Source organism: Sebastes fasciatus, chromosome 5 (assembly GCF_043250625.1).
Source record: "Sebastes fasciatus isolate fSebFas1 chromosome 5, fSebFas1.pri, whole genome shotgun sequence".
Lineage (NCBI taxonomy): Eukaryota > Metazoa > Chordata > Actinopteri > Perciformes > Sebastidae > Sebastes > Sebastes fasciatus.
Window position 1 is genome coordinate 10,827,612 of NC_133799.1, and position 22,279 is coordinate 10,849,890.

The 22,279-nt window shown below is 39.2% G+C and overlaps 1 protein-coding gene across 7 annotated transcripts in view; it reads left to right on the forward strand.

Moving 5' to 3' along the window:
• Positions 1–22,279, forward strand: part of LOC141767569 (discs large homolog 1-like protein) — a 121,051-nt gene that overhangs the window by 69,556 nt on the left and 29,216 nt on the right. For 6 of the 7 annotated variants that reach the window (XM_074635030.1, XM_074635031.1, XM_074635032.1 and 3 more), the window contains 8 exons: positions 2,160–2,210; positions 4,718–4,842; positions 5,973–6,142; positions 6,670–6,806; positions 7,614–7,758; positions 8,845–8,977; positions 12,103–12,259; positions 12,940–13,042. In XM_074635030.1, the coding sequence (XP_074491131.1) occupies positions 2,160–2,210; positions 4,718–4,842; positions 5,973–6,142; positions 6,670–6,806; positions 7,614–7,758; positions 8,845–8,977; positions 12,103–12,259; positions 12,940–13,042 (1,021 nt within the window). Of the gene's footprint in view, positions 1–2,159; positions 2,211–4,717; positions 4,843–5,972; positions 6,143–6,669; positions 6,807–7,613; positions 7,759–8,844; positions 8,978–12,102; positions 12,260–12,939; positions 13,043–21,243; positions 21,632–22,279 lie in introns of those variants that run through there. The other variant, XM_074635036.1, reaches the window with a different exon arrangement.

Consider the following 22,279-nt stretch of genomic DNA (forward strand, 5'->3'; position numbering starts at 1 on the left):
ACTGGCCAATTGGATTTCATACAATTTAAGTCTTTGAAGAGTTTCCAGAGAAAAGGAAAATAAAGTTAAATCACACACCTTCAAGAGAAATGATTGAGAAGTGGTTGTGTTTCAACCATTGACCATTGATTTATGACCATCGTTGGAGCTGCCCTCATGTTCATAGTATAGGTGAATATGACTAGTGTAACATAAAACAGAGATTTTCTTTGCAGCAACTTTAAGTTGCACATTGTTGAATACTGTAAGGCTGTGAATCTTACAGTATATGGCAGTCAGTGGCTGTAAGGTTAACCTGCAGTACGCTTCTCTGTTAACGTGGTTACAATGTGCTACAGAAGCTTTTATTAAAATTCAGTGTTGCCACTGTTAATATATTTCAATTGGTCCAAGTCTATATGTATATATGTACAGTAAGATGTGTAAAGTTAAATTTCTAATTGAGCTTCCATATGAAATTCTAGTAGTTTCAACAATAATTGCGTAACTTTGTAAATCTTAACATCAAATCCCTTTCTCTTCTAACCAAATACCAGAAATAGAAATGTCATATGAAGGGCTTTTTTACTGTGCAAACCACTTTTTGGAGCTTCTACTAGAAATGTTTCAGTAATTTCAATATTTCTCCCCAATAAAACAGCACAATAGTGATAGCAGCGTCCTGGATTTAGACAGAAAGCTCGGTCCAGAATTAGATGGATCCAGATGTCATTTTACTGGTCGCCAGCTGCCACAGAGAATCAGTGTCTTTTGTTAGATAAGTTTATTATGTAATTACTGTGAATTACTCCCTGCTGAACTGGAATATAACACAGAGAGAGTGAAAATGATTTCTCTCTGGCAGATTTCTCTTAATATGTCCATGATATTTTATGTTCTGTTATTTAATGCATATAACAAATACAGAAAAACAATTTATTTTTCATTGCGTATGACACATTTTTGTTGTTGCTGATAATAAGGCAAAGGTGATATGTCGACCCTTTTGTTTAAATAGGAAAATATAAATAAACACACTGAAGATGCACACTACTGTGCTTATACATTAAGAGCTATAACTTTGACAATCAGTTAATTTCATCATGTTTTATTTAAATAAGCAGAAAAGGTCACAAACATTTTTTACAATAATTGAAACCTCAGTTTTAAGGGTGGCAGTAAACTATTATTGTCCTCAATTTTTCCTGAATAATCCGATGTTTTAAATGTATAGTAAATAACGAATTTGAATATGTACATAGTGTATGGAAGGTGATAGCAGACACACTGCACATGGTGACTGATGGGAGATTGTGCCTCTGTTTGAAATGACAGAAATTCAAAAATCTAAACTAATCTGACTGCACAGAGACACAGATTACAGCCAAGGGGATTACATGGGCCATTGGGATGCCACTTGACCAGTGTGTGTTTGTGTGTGTATGCGCGTGTCTGTCTGCAGCAGCTATTGCAGGAACAGGACACTCATCTCCCAGTATAAACAGACTGGAACACAAAATATATAATAGTCTGCTCAGATCGGATTTATTTCCGCATGCTGTTCATTCAGTCAGGAAATCTAGATGTTAATATGTTTTATAGTGCAGGCACTCCTGGCCAAGCAGTGTGATTGGCTGATGGGTAATTCAGCTGGGATGTTCTTAAATATGACATCAGAGGTACATCATCATTAATACGCATTACCAGTCTAATCTCTGGGATTCATGCGTCATTCATAAATCATCAAATGTCTAATTTTGCTTTTCTATAATTCTGATGTTTGTTGCAGTTTGTATCTCTTGATAGTAATCAGCTCACATTTTGTATTAATATGGAAAGGAACAATTCTTCAACTTCTGAGTGCTGATAGGTGTACAAAGATGGCATATTTAGTGGCACAGGATATTCAATCAGTGCATATGCATGTTGCACAGATTAAAGCTGTAAATAAACACAGTATGATAAATAAACATGAAGGTTTAATGCAGCGTGAGGTACATGTTGGTGTGCCTGCCAGTAGCAACTGACGTGACAGAGGAAAACACTGCATATTAATTATGAATGTTGAAAGCCTTGCTATAAAATCTAATGAGCATTTTAGTGTCCATTACAGGAAAACAGCTTCCAGTATTTACTCTTAATTGACACATTTCTCTTTTCCTCCTCTTCCTCTCGGACAGGTCAATGGAACAGAAGCAGACTATGAGTATGAGGAAATCACGCTGGAGCGGGTAAACATGCATGCTTATTTTATACACTGTAATGTAATCAGTCACATCAACCCCCACCCGGTGACAGTACCTCCATCTGTTCGGACTGACCCCTGTCCTCCATAATCACACTAGAAACATCATCAGGCATGTCCAGAGCAGAAATGATATTGAGTGCTAGTTTATTTAAGACTAGGAGAAATGCAACCTTTGCTGAGACAAAAATATGCAAACAAAGACTGAGAAGGTGTGAAAAGGTCAAACATATTTCTTCTGAAAGATTCAAACAAGTTAAGATAGCTATTGCTAGCAGGGATTTTTGAAGTAAGTGGATTTGAGTGAGCTGATATTGACATCTTTAAGCCCTCCAATGCTAGATGGATCAAGTAAACCTATATGCTGTATTTGAATCAGCCAATGCAACATCTTGCATAATATTACTTTATGTTCCATATAAATTAATATTAAACAGTAGCTTGTATATAGTTCTCACTTACTGCAAACTGCAAAATAACAACACTGTTTGGATTTTAAATTATTTGATTTCCTATTTAGTAATGTACTGTAACAATCCTGTAAAGATACTTAAATAATGGCGTAGTCGAAGCTAAATCCAGCAAACTTATTTTGCCTTTTGTGTCAACACCATTTTCGGCTGCCAAACTTCTGAGAAGTAAATTAGGTAGGATATATATAAGGGTATGTACTGTATAATCATGAGCAGTGTGACATTGAAGTAAATTAGGTAGGATATATATATATATATAAGGGTATGTACTGTATAATCATGAGCAGCGTGACATTGAAGTAAGTTAAATGACCACGGGGTGTTTCAGGAAACAAAATACATAAATTACTGTCAGCGTCTTGCTTACACATTTTGACATACTTATACTTGTACACACTTTATACTCCCACTCCACTACCCTTCAGAGGGAAATATTGTACTTTTAACTTCGCTACATTTATTTGACACTGAAATGATGATACAGTGTACTACTAATCTACTCAGTAGTATACAAAGTATCTCAAATTGGCTCCACATTGACGAACTACATCATTAAATGCTCTTAAATGTATTTATTATCCATTATATCCATAGTAATATAACACTGTGAAAGGAGCCATTCTGCATAATGAATACTTTTAATACTTTAAGAACATTTTGTTGATAATACTTCTGTACTTTTAGTGGAGTAACATTTTGATTCATATTTAATCAGCGCTGCCTAGTTTGACCGTTGAGTTTGTGAGTGATTGACAGCTGCTCAGAGACGGCAAGGCTCCAGCTCGGCTCTGATTGGTTGTTTTCCTCCGGTCTGTGAAATCTTGCAGATGCTATGAGGAACACCGGAGGACACAGAGGCACATGATGTTTTTCAGATTACCTGTCTCATGCACTACTGTTAGGATATAGTGACCGTTTTATAAAAATAACTTTTTTGGATCATAATTGCTACAATTCTATCCACTGCAGCTTCAAGTAAACGATGAGTACTTCGTCCACCACTGTCGAAAAATTACTTTATGTTCACTGATTAAAAAAAACAAAATCATGGGAGAAGTAAAAAATCTGTTGTTTTGACGTTTAGTATTTTAAACTACAAAGCAAATACATCATTTCAATCCAACGCATCAAAAATATATACTTTTATAAAACCAGAAACATGATATAAAACTTCAGCTATCTTCTCATTTATCTCTCTCCTTTCCTCCATCTCATCATTCTGCATTTCCTTTACTGTCCCACCACTGGTCCAACTCTGCTGACCCTATTTCCTCGCCCATCCTTCCCTACTTTATTTTCCTGATCCCTGTCCTCCCTCTCTCATTATATTCCCCTTTCTCTCACCCAGAGGCTCTCTCTCTCTCTCTTCTCTCCATTCTCCTGTGACCTGGTTCTGTCTGCTTGACTGGGTCTGCTCTAAAGACACTATGGACATACACGCGAACACAGGCACAGACATTACACTAGCTTTAAACCCAGTGACAAAGCATGAGAGAGCGAGTGAAACAGACACAAAGTAGAGGCTGTCATTAGGTAATGTCTTTAACTGACTGGGGCGATCTATTATATGTAATTTGGTAATAAGCCATATCTGGAGAGAGTTGTATTACATATTGGTTGTCCAGGTGATGAGCCCGTTTTGTAAGGAGTGATAATTGGGGAGATATTAGATGTCATTTTGCAACAAATACCATTTAGATAAGTATAGTATTTAATAGAAGAAGAATGGAGGAATTATTTCAGTGTGGTCATCTGCTACTGATATAAACTACTGAGGTGCTTCCATTATATTGTGTATTCACTACTTAAAAGCATCTTAAAATATCAGTGTAAATTAGTTTTTTACTAACTATCTGGTCTGGATGGGGAGATTCATCACTCTAACAACAGTAATTCTGTTATTTATCTTAGCTCATCAAAGCTTCTGGCATCAGATATGCTCCTTTAAAACCATTATGTATGTTCAAATGGTGTTTCTTTTTCCCATTAAAACACTCTCTGTGTTTGTGTTCATGTGTAGGGTAACTCAGGCCTGGGGTTCAGTATCGCAGGAGGAACTGATAACCCTCATATCGGAGAAGACCCCTCTATCTTCATCACCAAGATTATACCTGGAGGGGCCGCAGCCCAGAATGGACGACTCAGGTACACACACACACACACACACCCACACACACACACACACACACACACACACACACACACACACCCTTACCTCAAACCAAAACATAAGAATTAAAATGTTTAACCTTGTTGGGATCAGTTTTTTGTGGAGACAAATCCTCACAATTTGACTGCATCGCATGACTGTCCATAGTTAATCACGATTAGTCTCAAATTAATCGTACATTTTATCTGTTCAAACAAAACAATAATAAATATTGTCCAGAAACCCTCACAGGTACTACATTTATCAAAAACAATATGCTCAAATCATAACATGGCAAACTCAAGTTCAACTGGCAATAACAGCTGTCAGTGTGTCAGTGTGCTGACTTGACTATGACTTGCCCCAAACTGCATGTGATTATCATAAAGTGGGCATGTCTGTGAAGGGGAGACTCGTAGGTTCTCATAGATCCCATTTTCAGGTCAAGGGACCATGCCAGTTTTTCCTTGCCAAAGTTGAACGTAAGTTTGGAGCGTTATTTAACCTCCTTCTCGACAACATAGTATGACGAATGATGGTTGCTACCGATTATGTTTTCTAGTTTCATATGAAGCCAGTATCTTCACTCCAGCTTTAAAATTGAGCCAACTACAACCTAAAAATCACATTGCACGCAACGCATTGTTTTCATGTTAACTTTGACAGCCACACTAAATACAGTACATCATAGATATTAGCAAAATCTGGCAGTGCAAATTGGCTTGGTATTCATCGAGTCATTATTAAAGCTGCAATCCTTAAAGACATTCAAAACACAGCAAAAATGTTCAAGCATGTAGTGTCACAGTGATTAACTGAGTCTTACTGCATGAGGCAGGAAAAGTGCACACATGCTCAGTCAACTTTATGTAAGGGATAATGCCCAACGAGGTGTCCATTATCATTATACATTAAAGAGGAAAGAAGTGAAATAATAAGAAACAACTAAAAGACGTTGACAGCAGCTTCCTCCCACTTTGCTTCTTTTGTAACAGATAGATACTGTATCTCCCAACCAGACTTCTAGTTTCAGAGTGAAAGACTAACATTTGAGTTTAGGAGATGATGTGCTATCATTTGTCTTCACTATATACTCTTCCTTTCTGTATGTGACTTTGCTGTACAGGGTGAATGACTGTATAGTCCGGGTAAATGAGACAGACGTCAGGGACGTGACCCACAGCGGGGCTGTGGAGGCGCTGAAGGAGGCAGGAGGTCTGGTCCGACTATGCATACGACGCAGGAGGAGCCTCACCGAGAGAGTCATGGATATCAAGCTGGTCAAAGGGCCCAAAGGTGAGAAAATACTACAAAGGTGAACAGACAGTGGAGTCTGTCAGTACTAAACACAGATTCTTGTTGTTTTGAATTAACTCCAGCACCTTGGATTTAAAATGTGACGTTTGAGGGTGTTGACATGCTTTTTCTATCCTTCTACTTACTGCCTGCATGATAAAACAAAATAAAGAAGTAAAGGCATAAACTGATGCCTGACAGTGAGAGAGGAAGATGAGGCACAATTTTCTGATTTCTGCTGAGAAGTCATACATTAATATGATTGAGCAGGGAAAAGAAAAGAATAATAGAGCAACAAAATATGAAATATATGACAGGGAATGGTTCACCTAATTGGATTTTGCTTTTCTTTACTACCATATAATTGTACTATATCACATAAAAAATCTAAATGTCAGAACTGATAAAAGGGCCTACGGGAGATAAAATGCAGCACTGCAGCAAATAAAAATATCTAACATTATGAACATCCTCAGGAAAGCCAGAAGTTACATACAAAAATATGACCCATTGATGTTTTCTTTCAGGTTTAGGATTCAGTATAGCAGGTGGAGTTGGAAACCAACATGTCCCGGGTGATAACGGTATCTACGTGACCAAGATCATCGAGGGAGGGGCTGCACACAAAGACGGACGGCTACAGATAGGGGACAAACTTATGGCTGTAAGAAACACCTTTTTATTACACCTTTTTATGTCTTTTCTGCACTTACTATCATGCCTATGTTATAGAGTGTAGTACGTAGATTGCAGTCGTCATCAAAGCAAAGTTTACAATTCACTTTCTAATCTAAGATAAATTAAAAATGAAATGCCATACAGAAGAAGTTTGCATGAACAACTTTCAGATTAGTATATTAATTCAGGTTCATTAGCCCCATATAGGTAATGAACACTCCCAATAGCACCAAATACCGCATGCCAGGAATTGCTTTTATTGAATTTATGTCATAAATATCCCTTAGTAATAAAAAATATGAAATGATTTGCCCTTAATAAAACCAGAAATGTAATTATTGCATGTAAAATGTACAATGACTTGTTCTTGTTTATAATTTAAATTGAGAATTGAACAAAAACAAGGCTTATGCTCCATTGCACCCGTTTATTAGATCCTTACATATTACCTGCAGGGTATGTTATATTCTAGGACTAAAGTAGGTGTAATAGAGAAGGACAGTGGACAGGAGTATGATTGTATAAGATCTTCTGCTCTACATCCAAGCGTGTTAAAGGTGATTTAACACGGCAGCAGACCCATTCAGCATCAAAATAAATACAACATAATTAAAGCTTCTTCTCTATTAAGTTAACGTCCAGCGATATGTTTTAGGATACAAGTGCAGTCTATGGACGCTTCCACAAAACTGCATGATAGCATCCATATTATATGTTTGTGCTGAAGTCTGGTACGGACGTAATCGTGTAAGTGTGTTAATACATGTGTGAATGTGTCTTCATATGTCTGCAGGTGAACGCCTCCTGTTTGGAGGAGGTGACTCATGAGGAGGCAGTGGCCGCCCTGAAGTCCACTCCTGACGTTGTTTACCTCCGCGTGGCCAAACACACCTCCCTTTTTATCAATGACAACTTCCCTCCACCCGACGTCACTAATTGTAAGTACGCACACACCTCTCAGTGCAAGACTTTCCCATAATGCTATGGTTCATTTCATAACATGGGTTTGAGGGTTCCGCCGTCTTCCAGACACAATTTGCAGTGAAACAGTCTTCTGGTTAATGTAGCACACATCATTGCAGCCAAGAGACATTTAAGGTGTCTACGATCTGTTATTTCTTTATAGCAGACCGCTGCTATGTATAACAGACTGTTGCTATGTCCTGATGTCGGACTCTAGCTGACCAATTTTGTGTCAAATTATTGATTTCTTAAGTAAGTAGCCGTGTAAAAAGCTGGATCATTTTCAGCTAGCGTGTCATTTTTGTGAAATAAACCCCTTCAGGGCGATGCGGTCTTGCTGTCGAGGTTTATTTCACAACAATGACCCACTAGCTGTACATTATCCCTTACTTATCAGTTTGTTTGAGTGCTTATAACTATAATTATACAGTGCTATAAGCAGATTATAATGCAATATAAGTATGTTTATAAGGCATTATAGACAGGGGCGTCATAAAAAGTGTTACATATTTAACATGTGAAAGAAGAAGAAAAATAATCTGATCATAATGTGCTTATACAGTGTCCATTATGATAACACCAAATACTTCCAGACCACCAATTTACATTGGTTTGAAACATTTTATATTATTGTTTAAAGGATCCACTGATGACATCAGACAGACAGCTTTAAATGTGTTATATAACAGTCTGATGGGTAAATTTGGTCCACTGGACTACTGCCAGTTGTCACCTCACCAAATCAGCATATTATCAAACAACATGCCGTTTATTATCACCGCTCTGAATCTAACACATCACCAAACAGCATATATCACAACACCGTCTCTCAACATATCTGCAGTACATCTAATTAAAAATAATTCATCAACAGTTTTGACTGATTGACTAAAATTACAGTATGATTAGATAGTTGTGGGATGACGATGTTTCAAATTAGGAACCATACTAACAGCACATGAAATTACACATTCAATCAATCAATCAATCAAATTATGTTTTATGTATGACAGTATGGTAAAATAAGAAAAAATAAAGTGTGTGTGTGTGTGTTCTTCCAGCGTACTCCCCACATCAGGACAACCATATAAGCCCCTACATGAGCGGCAGCCAGTCTGTAAGCCCCGCCCCATTGACCACGCCCAGATACTCCCCTCTGCCCCGGGCCATGACCGGAGACGACGACATCCCCAGGTGAGACCTCACACACAGACAGCTGCACATTTATGGGACCGAAACAAAAGATGTTTCTCTGATTGGGACAAGAGACTTTTATTCTGTAAAATCCAAATTAAACACGCGGCACAAACAAACATATCCATTATGTAATCATTTTTTTGTAATTCCACTCAGGTTTTCCTAAAATAAATAAATATGTATGGTTGAACTACATACTGTATATCTGTATCAAAACTTTGCATATCTAGATAGCTATAGTGCTTCCATTAAGGCATCGTAGTATGGTTTTGAAAATGTTATATTAATTGGGTAATCTGGGTTTAACTTTGAACTCTGCAATAGAAATGCTCCGCCAGTGCCTACATTGGTGTTTTTGCTTATTGTGATGTCATTTCTTGGAGTATCTTCAAATGCTTCATATCCCTAAAATCTGTACAACCTAAGCTAAAAGGTTATGTCAGTCAATAAACCCTAACAATTGACAAAAGTATTGAAATTGTGTCAAAACTTTAAAAAAAATACAAAAATATAACATGATTTTTCAAAAAATGGTACTAAATAAGCACACAAAACATACTGATCCAAAAGATTTCTAAATGTAGAAACATGAACAAAATATTTCTTAACACACCACAAGTTATATGAACCATGCCCATTTTTTAGTTTTTGAGATTATTAATTAGTTTAGTAACGTTCCGCAAGTAAGGTAACATAATGTCATCACAGGCATATAATGTGATGATGCGAAACACAGAAGCCTCGGCTTTCTGATGCATAAAGATTGAATGCTCTAGCTATTATGGTTTTTATTGTACATACATAGATATACACAGGATCACGCAAACAACGATCTCCCATGGCCACCTGCAGGAGGTCTGATTTTAAAGGATTAAGAACTTAGTATTAAATTTAACTAAAAGTCGTCTGGCATCTTCTCATTGTTTCCATTGTATTTCTAATACGTCCTCTATTGAACGTTGTTAGATTTCACAATGGTTAATGCGTTTGATAATATTTGAATATATCAACTAATGGACATCCAACTCTAAAGGAGATTTACATGCAACAGCAGCTGTGTCTAAGGAAGCTTTACAGGCTGATTAGGTCAGTATCGTTATTTGTCTTGTTATGTATTGTCCTGCATGTCCATCACTTCTTATTGTAAACTTTGTCAGCCAAAGAAAATTCCAAATTCATCAATATTGACGATATTCTATCAAATTTTGCAGCTTCTTATTATTCTTACTCTCTAAAAAACAAAGTAAATCAATGTGTTTACATGATCTTCTTTGTCTTTGTCTGCTTCTTTCTCTTGTCCTTTATTGTTTGTTTCATGACCCCCTCTGAGGTCTGAAGTGGCCCACAAAGAGGTCCATGACACCAGATTGGGAAACAGAGTCCCTAGAGAGCCCTAAATAATAAAGTGTGTGTGTGTGTGTGTGTGTGTGTGTGTGTGTGTGTGTGTGTGTGTGTGTGTGTGTGTGTGTGTGTGTGTGTGTGTGTGTGTGTGTGTGTGTGTGTGTGCGTGTGTGCGTGCGCGTGTGTGTGTCAGTAAAACGCAGATGGCAGGGCGAATTTTGTCTTGCATGTAAACTCGGGTCACATATGTGCACACACATGCACACAAACATGCGGATACACTCTCAGTGCTGCTCCACTGTCTTTAATCCATTTTAATGGACGGATTACAGCCTATCACAGCCCAACTCGTCACTCAACTGGCGTCACCGTGGTTACCAGAATATGACTCATTTCGTCATAGCCCTCTGGGCCAATCGGTGCGCTTTGATTATAATAAATCTGATAAGCCTCAGACCGACTGCAGAATGGTCATCTTTGACGTCTGCCCCTCTCTTTTCTCTGAATGTTTGTATCTCTCTCTTTCATCTCTTCCTCTTTGGCTCTCTGATTAGTTTCTCATGCAAATAGAGGATTATGGGTTTTAACAAGTGTCCACTGAGTGTGCACAGTTTTAAGGACATCTGCTTTCTCTCTAAGCAGGAGATTTAAGGTGAAAGGTCTGATCATTTATTCATTTGTGCTGTAGAATGAACCAATACAACTTTTCCTCTCTCGATACCAATACCTTAACTCAGGTTTATCCGTCGAAATCGATTACCAATGCTCTCATTTTCCCATATTTAATATCTATATACTGCACCACACTGCATGTAAGGTAAGGCCAGGCAACACAGACATCTTTGACATTGACAAAATAAAGAGTCCAGTGGTTTTGGATCGTTGCACCCCTGGTTAGAGCCATTTCAGTCAGAGAGGCTAAAGAGGGATCAAATCTAATTTTCACATATTATGTACAGTGTATGGATTATTGATAAATACCCTAATAACTCACAGGTTTCAACTAGACTTGTTTCTGCACTAATCATGATAGTTTTCATCCATTTAAGTGAGGATGACATGATGGTCCAGTGGTTTCTTCACAATAAGATGGACCTGCTTTCAATTCTGTCTTAAATATGTATTTGCATGTTTTGCCTGTGTTGACTCGGATTCTCCGCATGTGCTCTTGTTTACTCCCACTGTCTAAAGACACTCAAGTCATGCTAAGTTCAAGAAAGAATCAAACTGTGTATAGGGTAAAACCTGAGTGTGTGTTTGAGTAATGTAACTGTGGTGGTGCAACAAAACAGAGACAGTGCAATACTGACATCTGCTGGTAACTGTGGTGAATGATCCTAATTTTAAATGCCCTTTCCTCCCACTGAGATGTACCATTTACCACGACACAATTAGCTTGTATCACACATATTATACACTCAGAAGCCATTAGAATATATACATTACACAAACTGCTAAATACTGTTGCAATATTTTTTGTAGTTATGTTGTAAGTATAAAATGCAAAATCCTCCTCTTATCATACATTTCTCCTTGTCACCGGTTCTGAGACTGTGGCTAAAGAGGTGTTACAACTAAATATCAGCTTAACTTTAAGCAGTGTAAAAGCAACAGTGGCTATCTAAGTCATAACTGGTTGATCAAATGTCATCGTACATCAAGATACCTTTAAAACTGATAAAAAAACAAACTATAATTCTGAACTAATTTGTGCTTAAAAGTTGGATGCTATCTTCTTTTACCTAACGCAAATGCGTGTGTTTAATTTGTGTTTCTTCCAGGGAACCCAGGCGGGTGGTGCTCCAGCGGGGGACCACAGGTCTCGGCTTTAACATTGTTGGAGGGGAGGATGGAGAGGGGATCTTCATCTCTTTCATTCTCGCCGGAGGTCCCGCTGATCTCTGTGGGGAGCTACGAAAGGGAGACCGCATCCTGTCGGTATGCGCTAAGCCCTATTCTACACACAGATATAACACATGCGCTGTCACCATTATTATTATAAATGAACTCATATCTTACCATTATTACTTTATAGGTTATATAGGGTTATTAAGGGAGCCATCCTGTTAGTTATTTATTTTACCTCTATTTTCTCTGTACATTATTGATGTGGAGTCACAACTGAGAATAACAAATATTTTGTCACTAAAGCTAAATATTGACTTTGATCTGATCACAGTTTCTACTGTCTAAAGACATTTCATGTAACTGATCATCATTTTCTTTGCACGTTTCCACTCACCACTAATGGCTGACGGGGGATGTGTGTGTTAAAGCTGTATTTTGTGTCCCACTAAAGTGAAATATTGCTTTAATTTTCTTCAAACAGGATTCAAACAGGATTTAGTCCTCAGACTTGTAGAGGCACTGATAATCCCCGCAGAATGACTGAGACTGTATTATGATGAAAGAACTGACGGGGAATGATTTTATGCATTAAACAAGCCTTCACAAAGTACACACATACTACACGTGCACACATACATACACGTGACTGGTCACCTGTGAGTTATTGACCCGCCGAGATGCACAGTGCTGTTAATGGTGTGCTCATCTCACTATACATTTATTACTATTGATCCAATCCACGGGCTTTACTTGTGTGTGTTTGTGTGTAGGTGAACGGTGTGGACCTGTCCAGTGCAACACATGAGCAGGCAGCCGCAGCTCTGAAGAACGCAGGACAGACCGTTACCATAGTAGCGCAGTACAGACCTGAGGGTGAGTACTGCAGATAGACACAGTACATTGACATCCATCTCATGGTCAAGATAATGCACAAGAAAATCTGAATTGAATTCAGAACAGAACGGAACAGATTTTTCTAATTAAATAGTCAATTAAACACCCCCTGAAAATCTTATTTTGACCTGACCTCCAGTGGTTTAACTTGTCACCTTGCTGCAGTGATGTACAGGTGTACTTCAGGGCCCCGTGACGTCACTGTTGGGTCTGGTTACAGGTTCACAGAGCACACTTCTGACCACACCAATCAGTGAAGCTGGGTGTGGTCAGAGGTGAAACCATAGACTGTATATAAAGATGGACGATATGACAGCTCCCCCAAAGTGAAGCCAAAACATCTGGATGGCCCCCTGGTGGCTGGCTGCGGTATAGATCATAAATCCTGCTCCTACACGTCAAATAAATTTTTTCCCAAAGATGGTTTCTGTCATTTTAGGTAGTTCTCATCACGCTGATGCAAGTGTTCATTTTTCTGAGAGGTTTGTCTTTGATTAATTATTTGCTATAAAAAGGGTCATGAGATGTCATGATTGACAGCTGCTCTGAGTGAAGTAGTCGCAGCCATAGGCTCGGGAATTATACGAGAGAGGAGATTGTAACTTTAACTTTTCCATAACCGTCACGAGTGTGTGTGATAGAACATGTGTCAGTTTGATCATAAATATAGTTATAGAGATATTACGGTTAGTTGTTGTGTCTTTCTAGCCTAACAGCCACCGTGCTGCTAACACAGCAGCATGGTGGCTCACGCTAACAAGCTGCGGCAGTGCAAAAACACACACACACACACACACATACACACACACACACACACACACACACTGAGACAGAGTGATGTTTCCCAACAAGCACCATCCTGGATGTTTGTCTACTGGGAGCGACCGAGAAGGCTGTAACCTAGGAAACCAGGTTATAACTGCTGACAGGCTCAGCTAATGGGATGCTGTCGTGGTGGGGGACCTGAGTATAACACATAGACAAACGACGCACACAGCTACACAGCTACACAGCATCAGGTCCCCTGATCCCTTTCTGGTATCAGCCATGTATTATTGAGTCAGAGAGGTGTTCCAGGGAGGTGTTGTTATTGGCAAGACCAGAGTATAATGCACAGGATCACCAATGGTCCTTAAAAAGCCTGAGGAGCAATTAATTGTAACTCTTAAAATTAATCTTATTTACAGCCCTAGAAAATTGTTTAGTGCTCTTAATACATATGTTTCGTTGCTTATTTTAAGATGTTCTGTTAACTTATTAATTTAAATTCTGGGTGGCATAGTCTGACATTTTGAAATCCTGCACATATCCTGCATATACTGTATGTATTGATTCTTTATCTTAAGAGGCCAGTTGATGAGTTACAAGTTTGAAAGGTTAATCCAAAACACTGGCTTGATTAAAAAAATGGAAAATGGTTATTTGGTCAGGTCAGGACTTTGTGAGGAGGAGAGGGGGCAAAGATCATTTGCAAAAAACGTGTGTATAAAGGCCTCAAGGTACTGATTTAAAGGCTGGATGTTAACACAGATTCAACTGTTTGCATTTGATTTTTTTACTTAGTTAACCATGGAAAAGCGGGGTTTGGAGAGCATGAGAAAGAGAACAGGCATTATTTGATAAATAAATTGAGTCAACATTTTGAATTTGGAGAATCAGAGAAGGCAACTGAAAGAAAAACTGCACTAATGGTGAAATTGAGGAGGGAAGTGTCAGCATCAACATGAACACTTTTATTGTAGTGCAATTGGGGAGAACTAGAAAATTTAAGGGAAAACAGTGGAGGAGTTTAAACCAGAATATCAGAGATATGGTGCAGAGTAATTAAGGTTTAGGTAAATGCCTATGGAGCCCTGATATGGATGGAAAAGGATGTTCAACTGCTCATAGAAGGGGGCAGAATTCATGAAGATGTGGAATGCACTGCCAGAACATAATGAAGTTCACTAGCAGCTACAGTATGCAAATGTATTGTAATCTAATCTGAAACAGCGTAGTCAGGATATAATCCATACATCAGGCTGAAAACAGTGATGTATGCTGGATTAGGGTGTTATGTTGTTGTGTTTGCCTGGTGATTGGTTGTATCTGGTCACTCCTTTGGCAGAAATACCACCGAGAACATCACTCCATCTCATAGAAGTTTGTTGGTGTCTGCTCGAGAGTGTTGAGTCAGATCAGCACCATAGACAGCGCCCTAAGATCTTATAAGCTCTTAAAGTCTCAGACTGAAATCTCATTTAGTTATCCCCTTTTCCAGTCAACATGTTTTATAAATGTGTTGTTGATTTATTATTAAAAGAAAGAAATGTCTTTGGAGAAATAACGTAAATGCTTCTTCTTGTCTCAGCTGGCTGGAGGGGTGTGTATGTGTTTGATTGACAGTACATGTCATGGGTGGACTGTTTTATTAGTGATTTTGACGAGTAAGGACCCCATCAGCATGTAACCAGATTTGATATGCTGTTGAATGCAGCTAATTAGCTATCTAGAAGACTAGCAGTGCACTTTTCCTGTTGAATGTTTGTTTTGTGGTTCGTTCAACAAGCTAACATGCAGGACAAGAAGTGTTCATTTTTGTACGTTAGATAAGAAGGAGATTTTAGCAGGAAAGCTGATCTGCCTTATGATAAAACAACAAATTACTTTATGCAAAGATTTGATTGGCTGTATGGGAAGAAGTTCTCCATATAGGTAGACAGAGAATTAAAGGTATTCCAACGAATTCATGCAAAACTAGGGGGCGCCATCATGACACCAAATAATATAAATTTCTCCCTTTTGGTTTCTGATTTTTGTTTTAAAGGAGACCACGTGTAACATGAAAATAAAAGTAATAATAGTAAAACAGAAGTATAATCTATTTCTCTGCTATTGATCTAAATAATCAGTATGTTCCAAACAGTTCCGTCAGAAGTAACAAGTATTGATGAAGCGAGGATTGTTTTGAACGTTTTTAGATCAATAGCAGAGAAGTGGATTAAGCTACTAAAATGGATGAACTACTTTTCACTTATGCTCAAGATGTTGTGGATTTTTTTGGTGTTGTTCATTTAGAAAGTAAAAATATAACTGTCCTTTTAAATCCTGCAGATGCTCTACTAATCAAAGTGTGAAAATGGTTCAATGGTCTGTTGGTTTGGCTTGGTCCAGCTCTGTTTTGGCATAGTTTGGTGTTATATTGGGAATCTCACAGTGACAACACACAGTAGGTATCAGAGGTGGTCCAGCTGGCGTCACTAAGAGCCGACTGTGATGTAGCCTGGTTTTAAAGTTCAAGGTTTTTCCTGCTCAACAGTCAAGAAACTATAGATGTGTACTTAAACATTTCATGATTTTGCTCACATGCTGAGCATCAAAAAGGATAAGTTAGTCTAAGATTGTGTGTCTGTCTGTGTCGTGACTCTCATTAGTGACCGTTGAATGAACTTTATATCAAACCTTCTGTCCACGCTGGGCTTTGGTGAGCACTGTGTGTGTGTGTGTGTCCATCTGAGGTTCATGTTTGTCCCGTTCCCGTGGCGATAGCATGCAGTGACCAGCAGTGCTCCCTCTGTTTCACACACACACTTCCTGCCAATGAGAGAGGAGCTCATAATGACCTCCACCAGGAGAGGAAAAGTGTCTCTCTCGCTGTGTGTGTGCAGGTCTCCTCCTGTTATTTATATTAAATATGGTACCCGGTGTACTCAAACACAACACAGCTCTGTGTGTGCGTGTGTGTGCGTATGCGTGTGTGTGTGTGTGTGTGTGTGTGTGTGTGTGCGAGCGTGGGCAGAGACACAGTTGATTTAAGCTGATGCAGCAGATATAGATCTGTGTTTATTTGAAGTGCAGCAGATGGAGAGTGTTTGTCTGTGAAAAGTCTTCATGCTGCATTAGTACTGCCGCCGTCCCCCATCACGTTTCAGGCTATTTTAAGCCAATTTTGTATATCAGACCTGTGGCTCCAAGATGTGTTCCGAAATTCATATGTACTGTATTCAGCCAGGCAAGGCTGTTTGGCTGAATTTTCTCCCAAGATATAGACAGAATAAACTTCTCTTGAAGCATATTGTGGTGAATTAGAAGCAATTTATGAGCACATTAGATCGCCGGATTGAATTTTCTTACAAATGAATCATCAGGCAGTCATGAAAAACTGACTTTTTCTTTGATATTATCTCCTTAACTTTACAGTTGACCCTATAAACATCCAGAGAAACACATTTTACACACTGAGCTTTACCCTGAAATCTAAATAATATTGATAATGATAATTTCATTGAAACAACACTTTTCAAACAAGGTGCACAAAGAACTTTACAGAAGAAGATGAAGATAAAACACGACAGGACACGCAAACTTTAAAATACTTCAGAGTCCTCCACTGGTTTTATTTAGCATTCTTCTATAACAAAAAAAATATCAAAATCAATGTAGCAGAACCAGAGATAATGTCATTATATTCCACAAATTCTTCTTCCTTGTCAAAACCTGGTGCCAATATTACCCACAATGCAACCGAAACACTGACAATTCAGCCTGAGACAGTTCAGAAGGAGCCAGTGCACTTGGAGTCAGTTTCCTGTGACTAGCGGCATGTCCTGAGTCTATTAACTCCAATGGGAGAAGTGACTGTAAACACAGATTATGACTGATTCTTTCGCCTTATAGTCACCAAAGTAAATATTGGACCCATTTTTCACAAGCCACATACTGTACCTTCTGAACACTCTGACACTAAAATGGCATTTTTCGGACAGACAAATGAAAAGAAAATTAACTTTGTCCGAGACCTTTCTCGTGCTGTATACTCCCCAACACCTCTAAACAGACTCTGATGTGTAGAATCGGGGGAGTTCCCCTTTAAAGCGAGACTGTGATACTTTTGCTGCCGCAAGGTCCAATTACAGAATAATGGCTCAATGGATTTCCTTTCATTCCCCAACATCCTCGAGCCAGATGCTTTAAAGACATCATCATTAGGGTGACCTGACAAAGCTAGGATGTGTAAAAGAAGTTGCACAAGTAGAGAAGATAATGAAATGTCAGTTACAATATCTATCTAAAGTTAGCCAGTGAGGCTGTAGCAGCAAATTAAATGGAGCACTGGTGTGTTTTTTTGCTAATGAACTAAAATGTTCATTTGTAAAAAATTATGATTGTGTTATTTCTTTCTTTCAGAAGTTGCAGAGTGTCACTTTAAAACAAAAAAGCTTTTTTTTACAACATAAAACAACATATAAATGAAGAAAGTTAGACGTACGGTTTATAAAAGAATAAAGCATCAAAAGGATATGTTTTAAATGAAATTATTAGTTTCTCACCCAGCAGTGAATCCTAAATAAATGCCACTCAGGTTGCCTCGTAGCTTAAAATTTGCGGCTTCAATTCCCAGTTGAAGTACCCAATTCAGCTGATCAGGAAAAAAAGCTAAAATGCTGCAGTATTGACCTTTAAACATGATCTCCTCCTGTGCCATAAGTTTCATGATGTGGGACTGGTAATGCGTGCACGTTGACAGTATTAGTCATCAGGATTACACACAGCCGTCACAGACTCACACTGTCACACACATACTGTACACACACATGACACACACACACACACACAGAGGCGGTGTCTGTCAGCAGTAATACTGAGGTGATGCAGAGAGGATTAGCTTCACTTCTGTTAGCCTGCTTATTACACTTTGTGTGTGAATGTGTGTGTGTGTTTTGTGTGTGTCAAGCACCAGTTGTTAAGTAGAAGATTAACAGCAGCTCTATCGCCGAGCTTTCAGACACAAAGTTGTGGGAATATTATCTGCTGAATACATACAGTAGGCTTCTTTCCTTTCTTTTCCTATACGTCACTTTATCGCTTTCTGTTTTGCTCACTTTCCTTCCTCTCCTTTGTTTCTTTCCTTCGTTTCCACCTGTCAGTGCCTCCTCTCCTCCCCAGTGTTGCTGGTGTCTGTGGTAATGGTCTGACTCACTGCTCATACGTTGTGTTTGGGGGATCGGAGGCGTTACTTTGCAACAGGAAGGTGACTGATTTGAGATTTGCAGCGTGCGGCCACGTCACTGTCATGCTGAAGCTTTTATTAGCTGCCAGAGAAGAAACATGTTTTTCAGTCTTGACATTTAAAGTTGAATTCAGTACATAATATAAGACATTTCTCTCTTTTTCTGGTCTGTCCTCTCATCTCCTCTGCAATATGAACCGGTAATCAATACCATTATAGATTACTGTACTGTATCGTATCAATTATAGATGAGCTTCCTCCACCAATGCTATTTTTAGAACCAGAGCCTCATATCGATTTTGGTACGCTTTAACAACAGACTACCAAGTGGAGGATCTTTTTTTAATTCAACCGATCAGAGAGACGTCTCACAAGAGGATTTTCATGAATTGCATGCTCCCTTTAATACGTCTAGTCTCTTGTAGTCTGATATTTACATCCACTGAATGATTAAAAACTAAGTAAAGCCCACATAATGTCTTGGAAATTGAGATAATTTCACTATATTCATCCCCTTGGAGGAATTAGATTTTTTTGCAGCAGCAGCAGTCAAATAATTCAGAAAAGAAAAATCAACAAATAACTCAGAATTAAAGGTGCCCTGTGGAGTTCTCTTGTAAACAAAGTTAGTGTTACTCACCGAAAACACATCGTTTGTATCCTTGAGGTCTGACAAATGTGTTGAATGCACTTCCTTGCTCATAAAACATCTGTAAGCCCGATGTTTTGAATATATCAAATCGTGCATTTACAGCCATGTTAGTCAGCTTGTAGTCTACCTTTGGCAGCACATTGCTACACTTCTCTGCACCTTACCGCCACCAACTGTCCATCAGTGGAATAGCGTGAAATCAGTGGCAGGAAGCGGCAGGTAATCATGTGCATGATACAAACAAAACGGGGACCAACTCAGGAAAATATTGCTCCATAGCGCTACCGGTGGTCAAAACCTCCACTGGGTACCTATAAATGTAACATAAGTAATAAAAAGTGAATATGTCGAAGCAATAATGACATGAAATAGGACATAAAAGCCGTGCTCCTTCCTGCAGGAAAGTAAATAACGGGAAAGAGTAGGGTTATATACAGTACATACATGTTTCTACAAATAGGGCTAACATTAGAAAGGGTGATCTGAAAGGTAAATATTGGTGCAATGCACACAACCCTAAAGATGAGAACTGCCCCTCTCCAGAGGTTTTCTGTTGGATAGCACTGAAGCTGCAAAACGCAGGAAAGGTCTCTGCCAGCTGCTGAATGGAGGAACAATGCTCCTCTAGGGAGAGGAGAGGAGAGGTTAGGAGAGGAGAGGAGAGGAGAGGACAGGAGAAGAGAGGAGAGGAGAGGTAAATGAAGGAAATAGGGAATATGAGCCCCAGAGCCATTAGTCTCTGTCACCACTCCTCCCCCACCTCTTCCTCTCCTCCTCCTCCACCTCCTCCTCTCTTCTGTCTCCCTCTCTATTATGTCTTGTTTTCTCCCTCTATCTCGGTCTCTGTGTCTCTCTCTTGCTCCTTAATCTGATAATGCTGCATTGAGGTGATGTGTGTTGAGACAGTTAGATGCTGATCACGTGAAACTTCATGTGTGTTACTGTATCACTCTTGGGGGGAGTTTGATGTCCAGAGAACGAGGCAGAGCTAGAAGAGTGCTGACTTTGACTTGATAAAAAGTCAATTTTTTTCAACAAGGTTTCTTATAAGTGAAACCCTTGAAAAGAGAAAACCAGATAGACAGAGAAAAAATGAGTCAGAAAGTGGAGATGGAGAGAGGAGGAGAGACAGATGGAGACACAGACAGACATAAATCATGCAGAGCTGAAATACTTTAATTCCTTATACTTATCAAGGCAGATGCTACGTTGTTTTTTTTTCGCTGTTTGCATATAAAATGGAGAATCCATTTTGGGAATATGAATTGAGCTTTTAATTAAGCTTCACAAAAATCAATATTGAAAATGCTTGGTCAAGCTTTACCTTGTGTGTGTGTGTGTGTGTGGCGTGTAGACCGATTCCCTGGGCCAAAGTAGGGCAGGAGAGCCTGGCACCGACTCAGCCTCCTGCATGAGTGACCTGAGGAAACAGTGTGTGTGTCTGTTGGCGAGTGTGTGTGTGTGTGTGTGTGTGTCTCCGCCCTACAGCAAGCTGCTGTCAGAGAGGGGGAGGAGCAAAAGAACGCGCCAGCGAACAAGAGATAGAGAAAGAGAGGAGTGTAGTAGAGAGAGAGAGAGAGTTAGCATCTGTTGTTTCTGTGGCAGCTGAGCAACACTGGACTGATTTTACACACACACACACACTGCTGCATACCTACACACATTCACATCTTTCTGCTCCGGCTCGCTCACATGCTGGATCCAGTGTGGAGCTGGCATTAGATTCGTTCTCCATCATCTCTCTTTCACACACACATCTGCTCTCTCTCTCTCTCTCTCTCTCTCTCTCTCGCTCTGTTTTTTCCTCTCATTCACATCCCGGGACTCTTAAGGAGCAAAACCTCACTCTCACACGCACAGACACTCCACCGTATACCGGCAACATATCGCGCAGACGTTGTTGAGCCTGCCTGTCTGCCAGCAGCATGTGAGTACAGCTGAGCGGGAGTTGAACTGATTTATTTGTTAACATACTGCCTCTAGAAACACCCTGGCATCACTGTTTTATTCAGGGATTGTTTTTTTTGGGAATGCTGGTAAAATTGGACTGAAAAAGACAGATGATTTGGTGACACTGTGATGACCAGTGATGCAGCATTAACATGTTGACTCCTACGCTGTCTTTGGTCTAATGACTCTCACGGTGTCAGAAATTATCAGTGATGTGGAAACATCAGCGGTTCAGCATCAACAGTTTTTGTTCTCTTCTTTCTGTTTTACTTCCGCTGTATCGCTGGATTTGTTTTTTAAGACTTTAAAAAGGATGATCAAGACTGCAGCTCTGACTTCTCAAGACTGGCACGCTAGCTTTGGTCTTAAAGCAGAAGATGATCAGAGCTGCAGACTTGGCAGCGCCGGCTTTGTCTTTCTCTTCAGGACTCAATAACACTAATATCTCACAGCTGCAACACAGTCTTTGTTCTATAGATCACAAAGAGGAACAACAGCTCTCTGTAGCTCTGCTCTTTCAACACTGCCTCTCATTGATAAACTTTACTGTATGAGACGTGATTTTGCTGCAACACATCTGAGCTCAATCACTCAGTCATTAATCTGTTTCCTCTTCCTCCTCTCT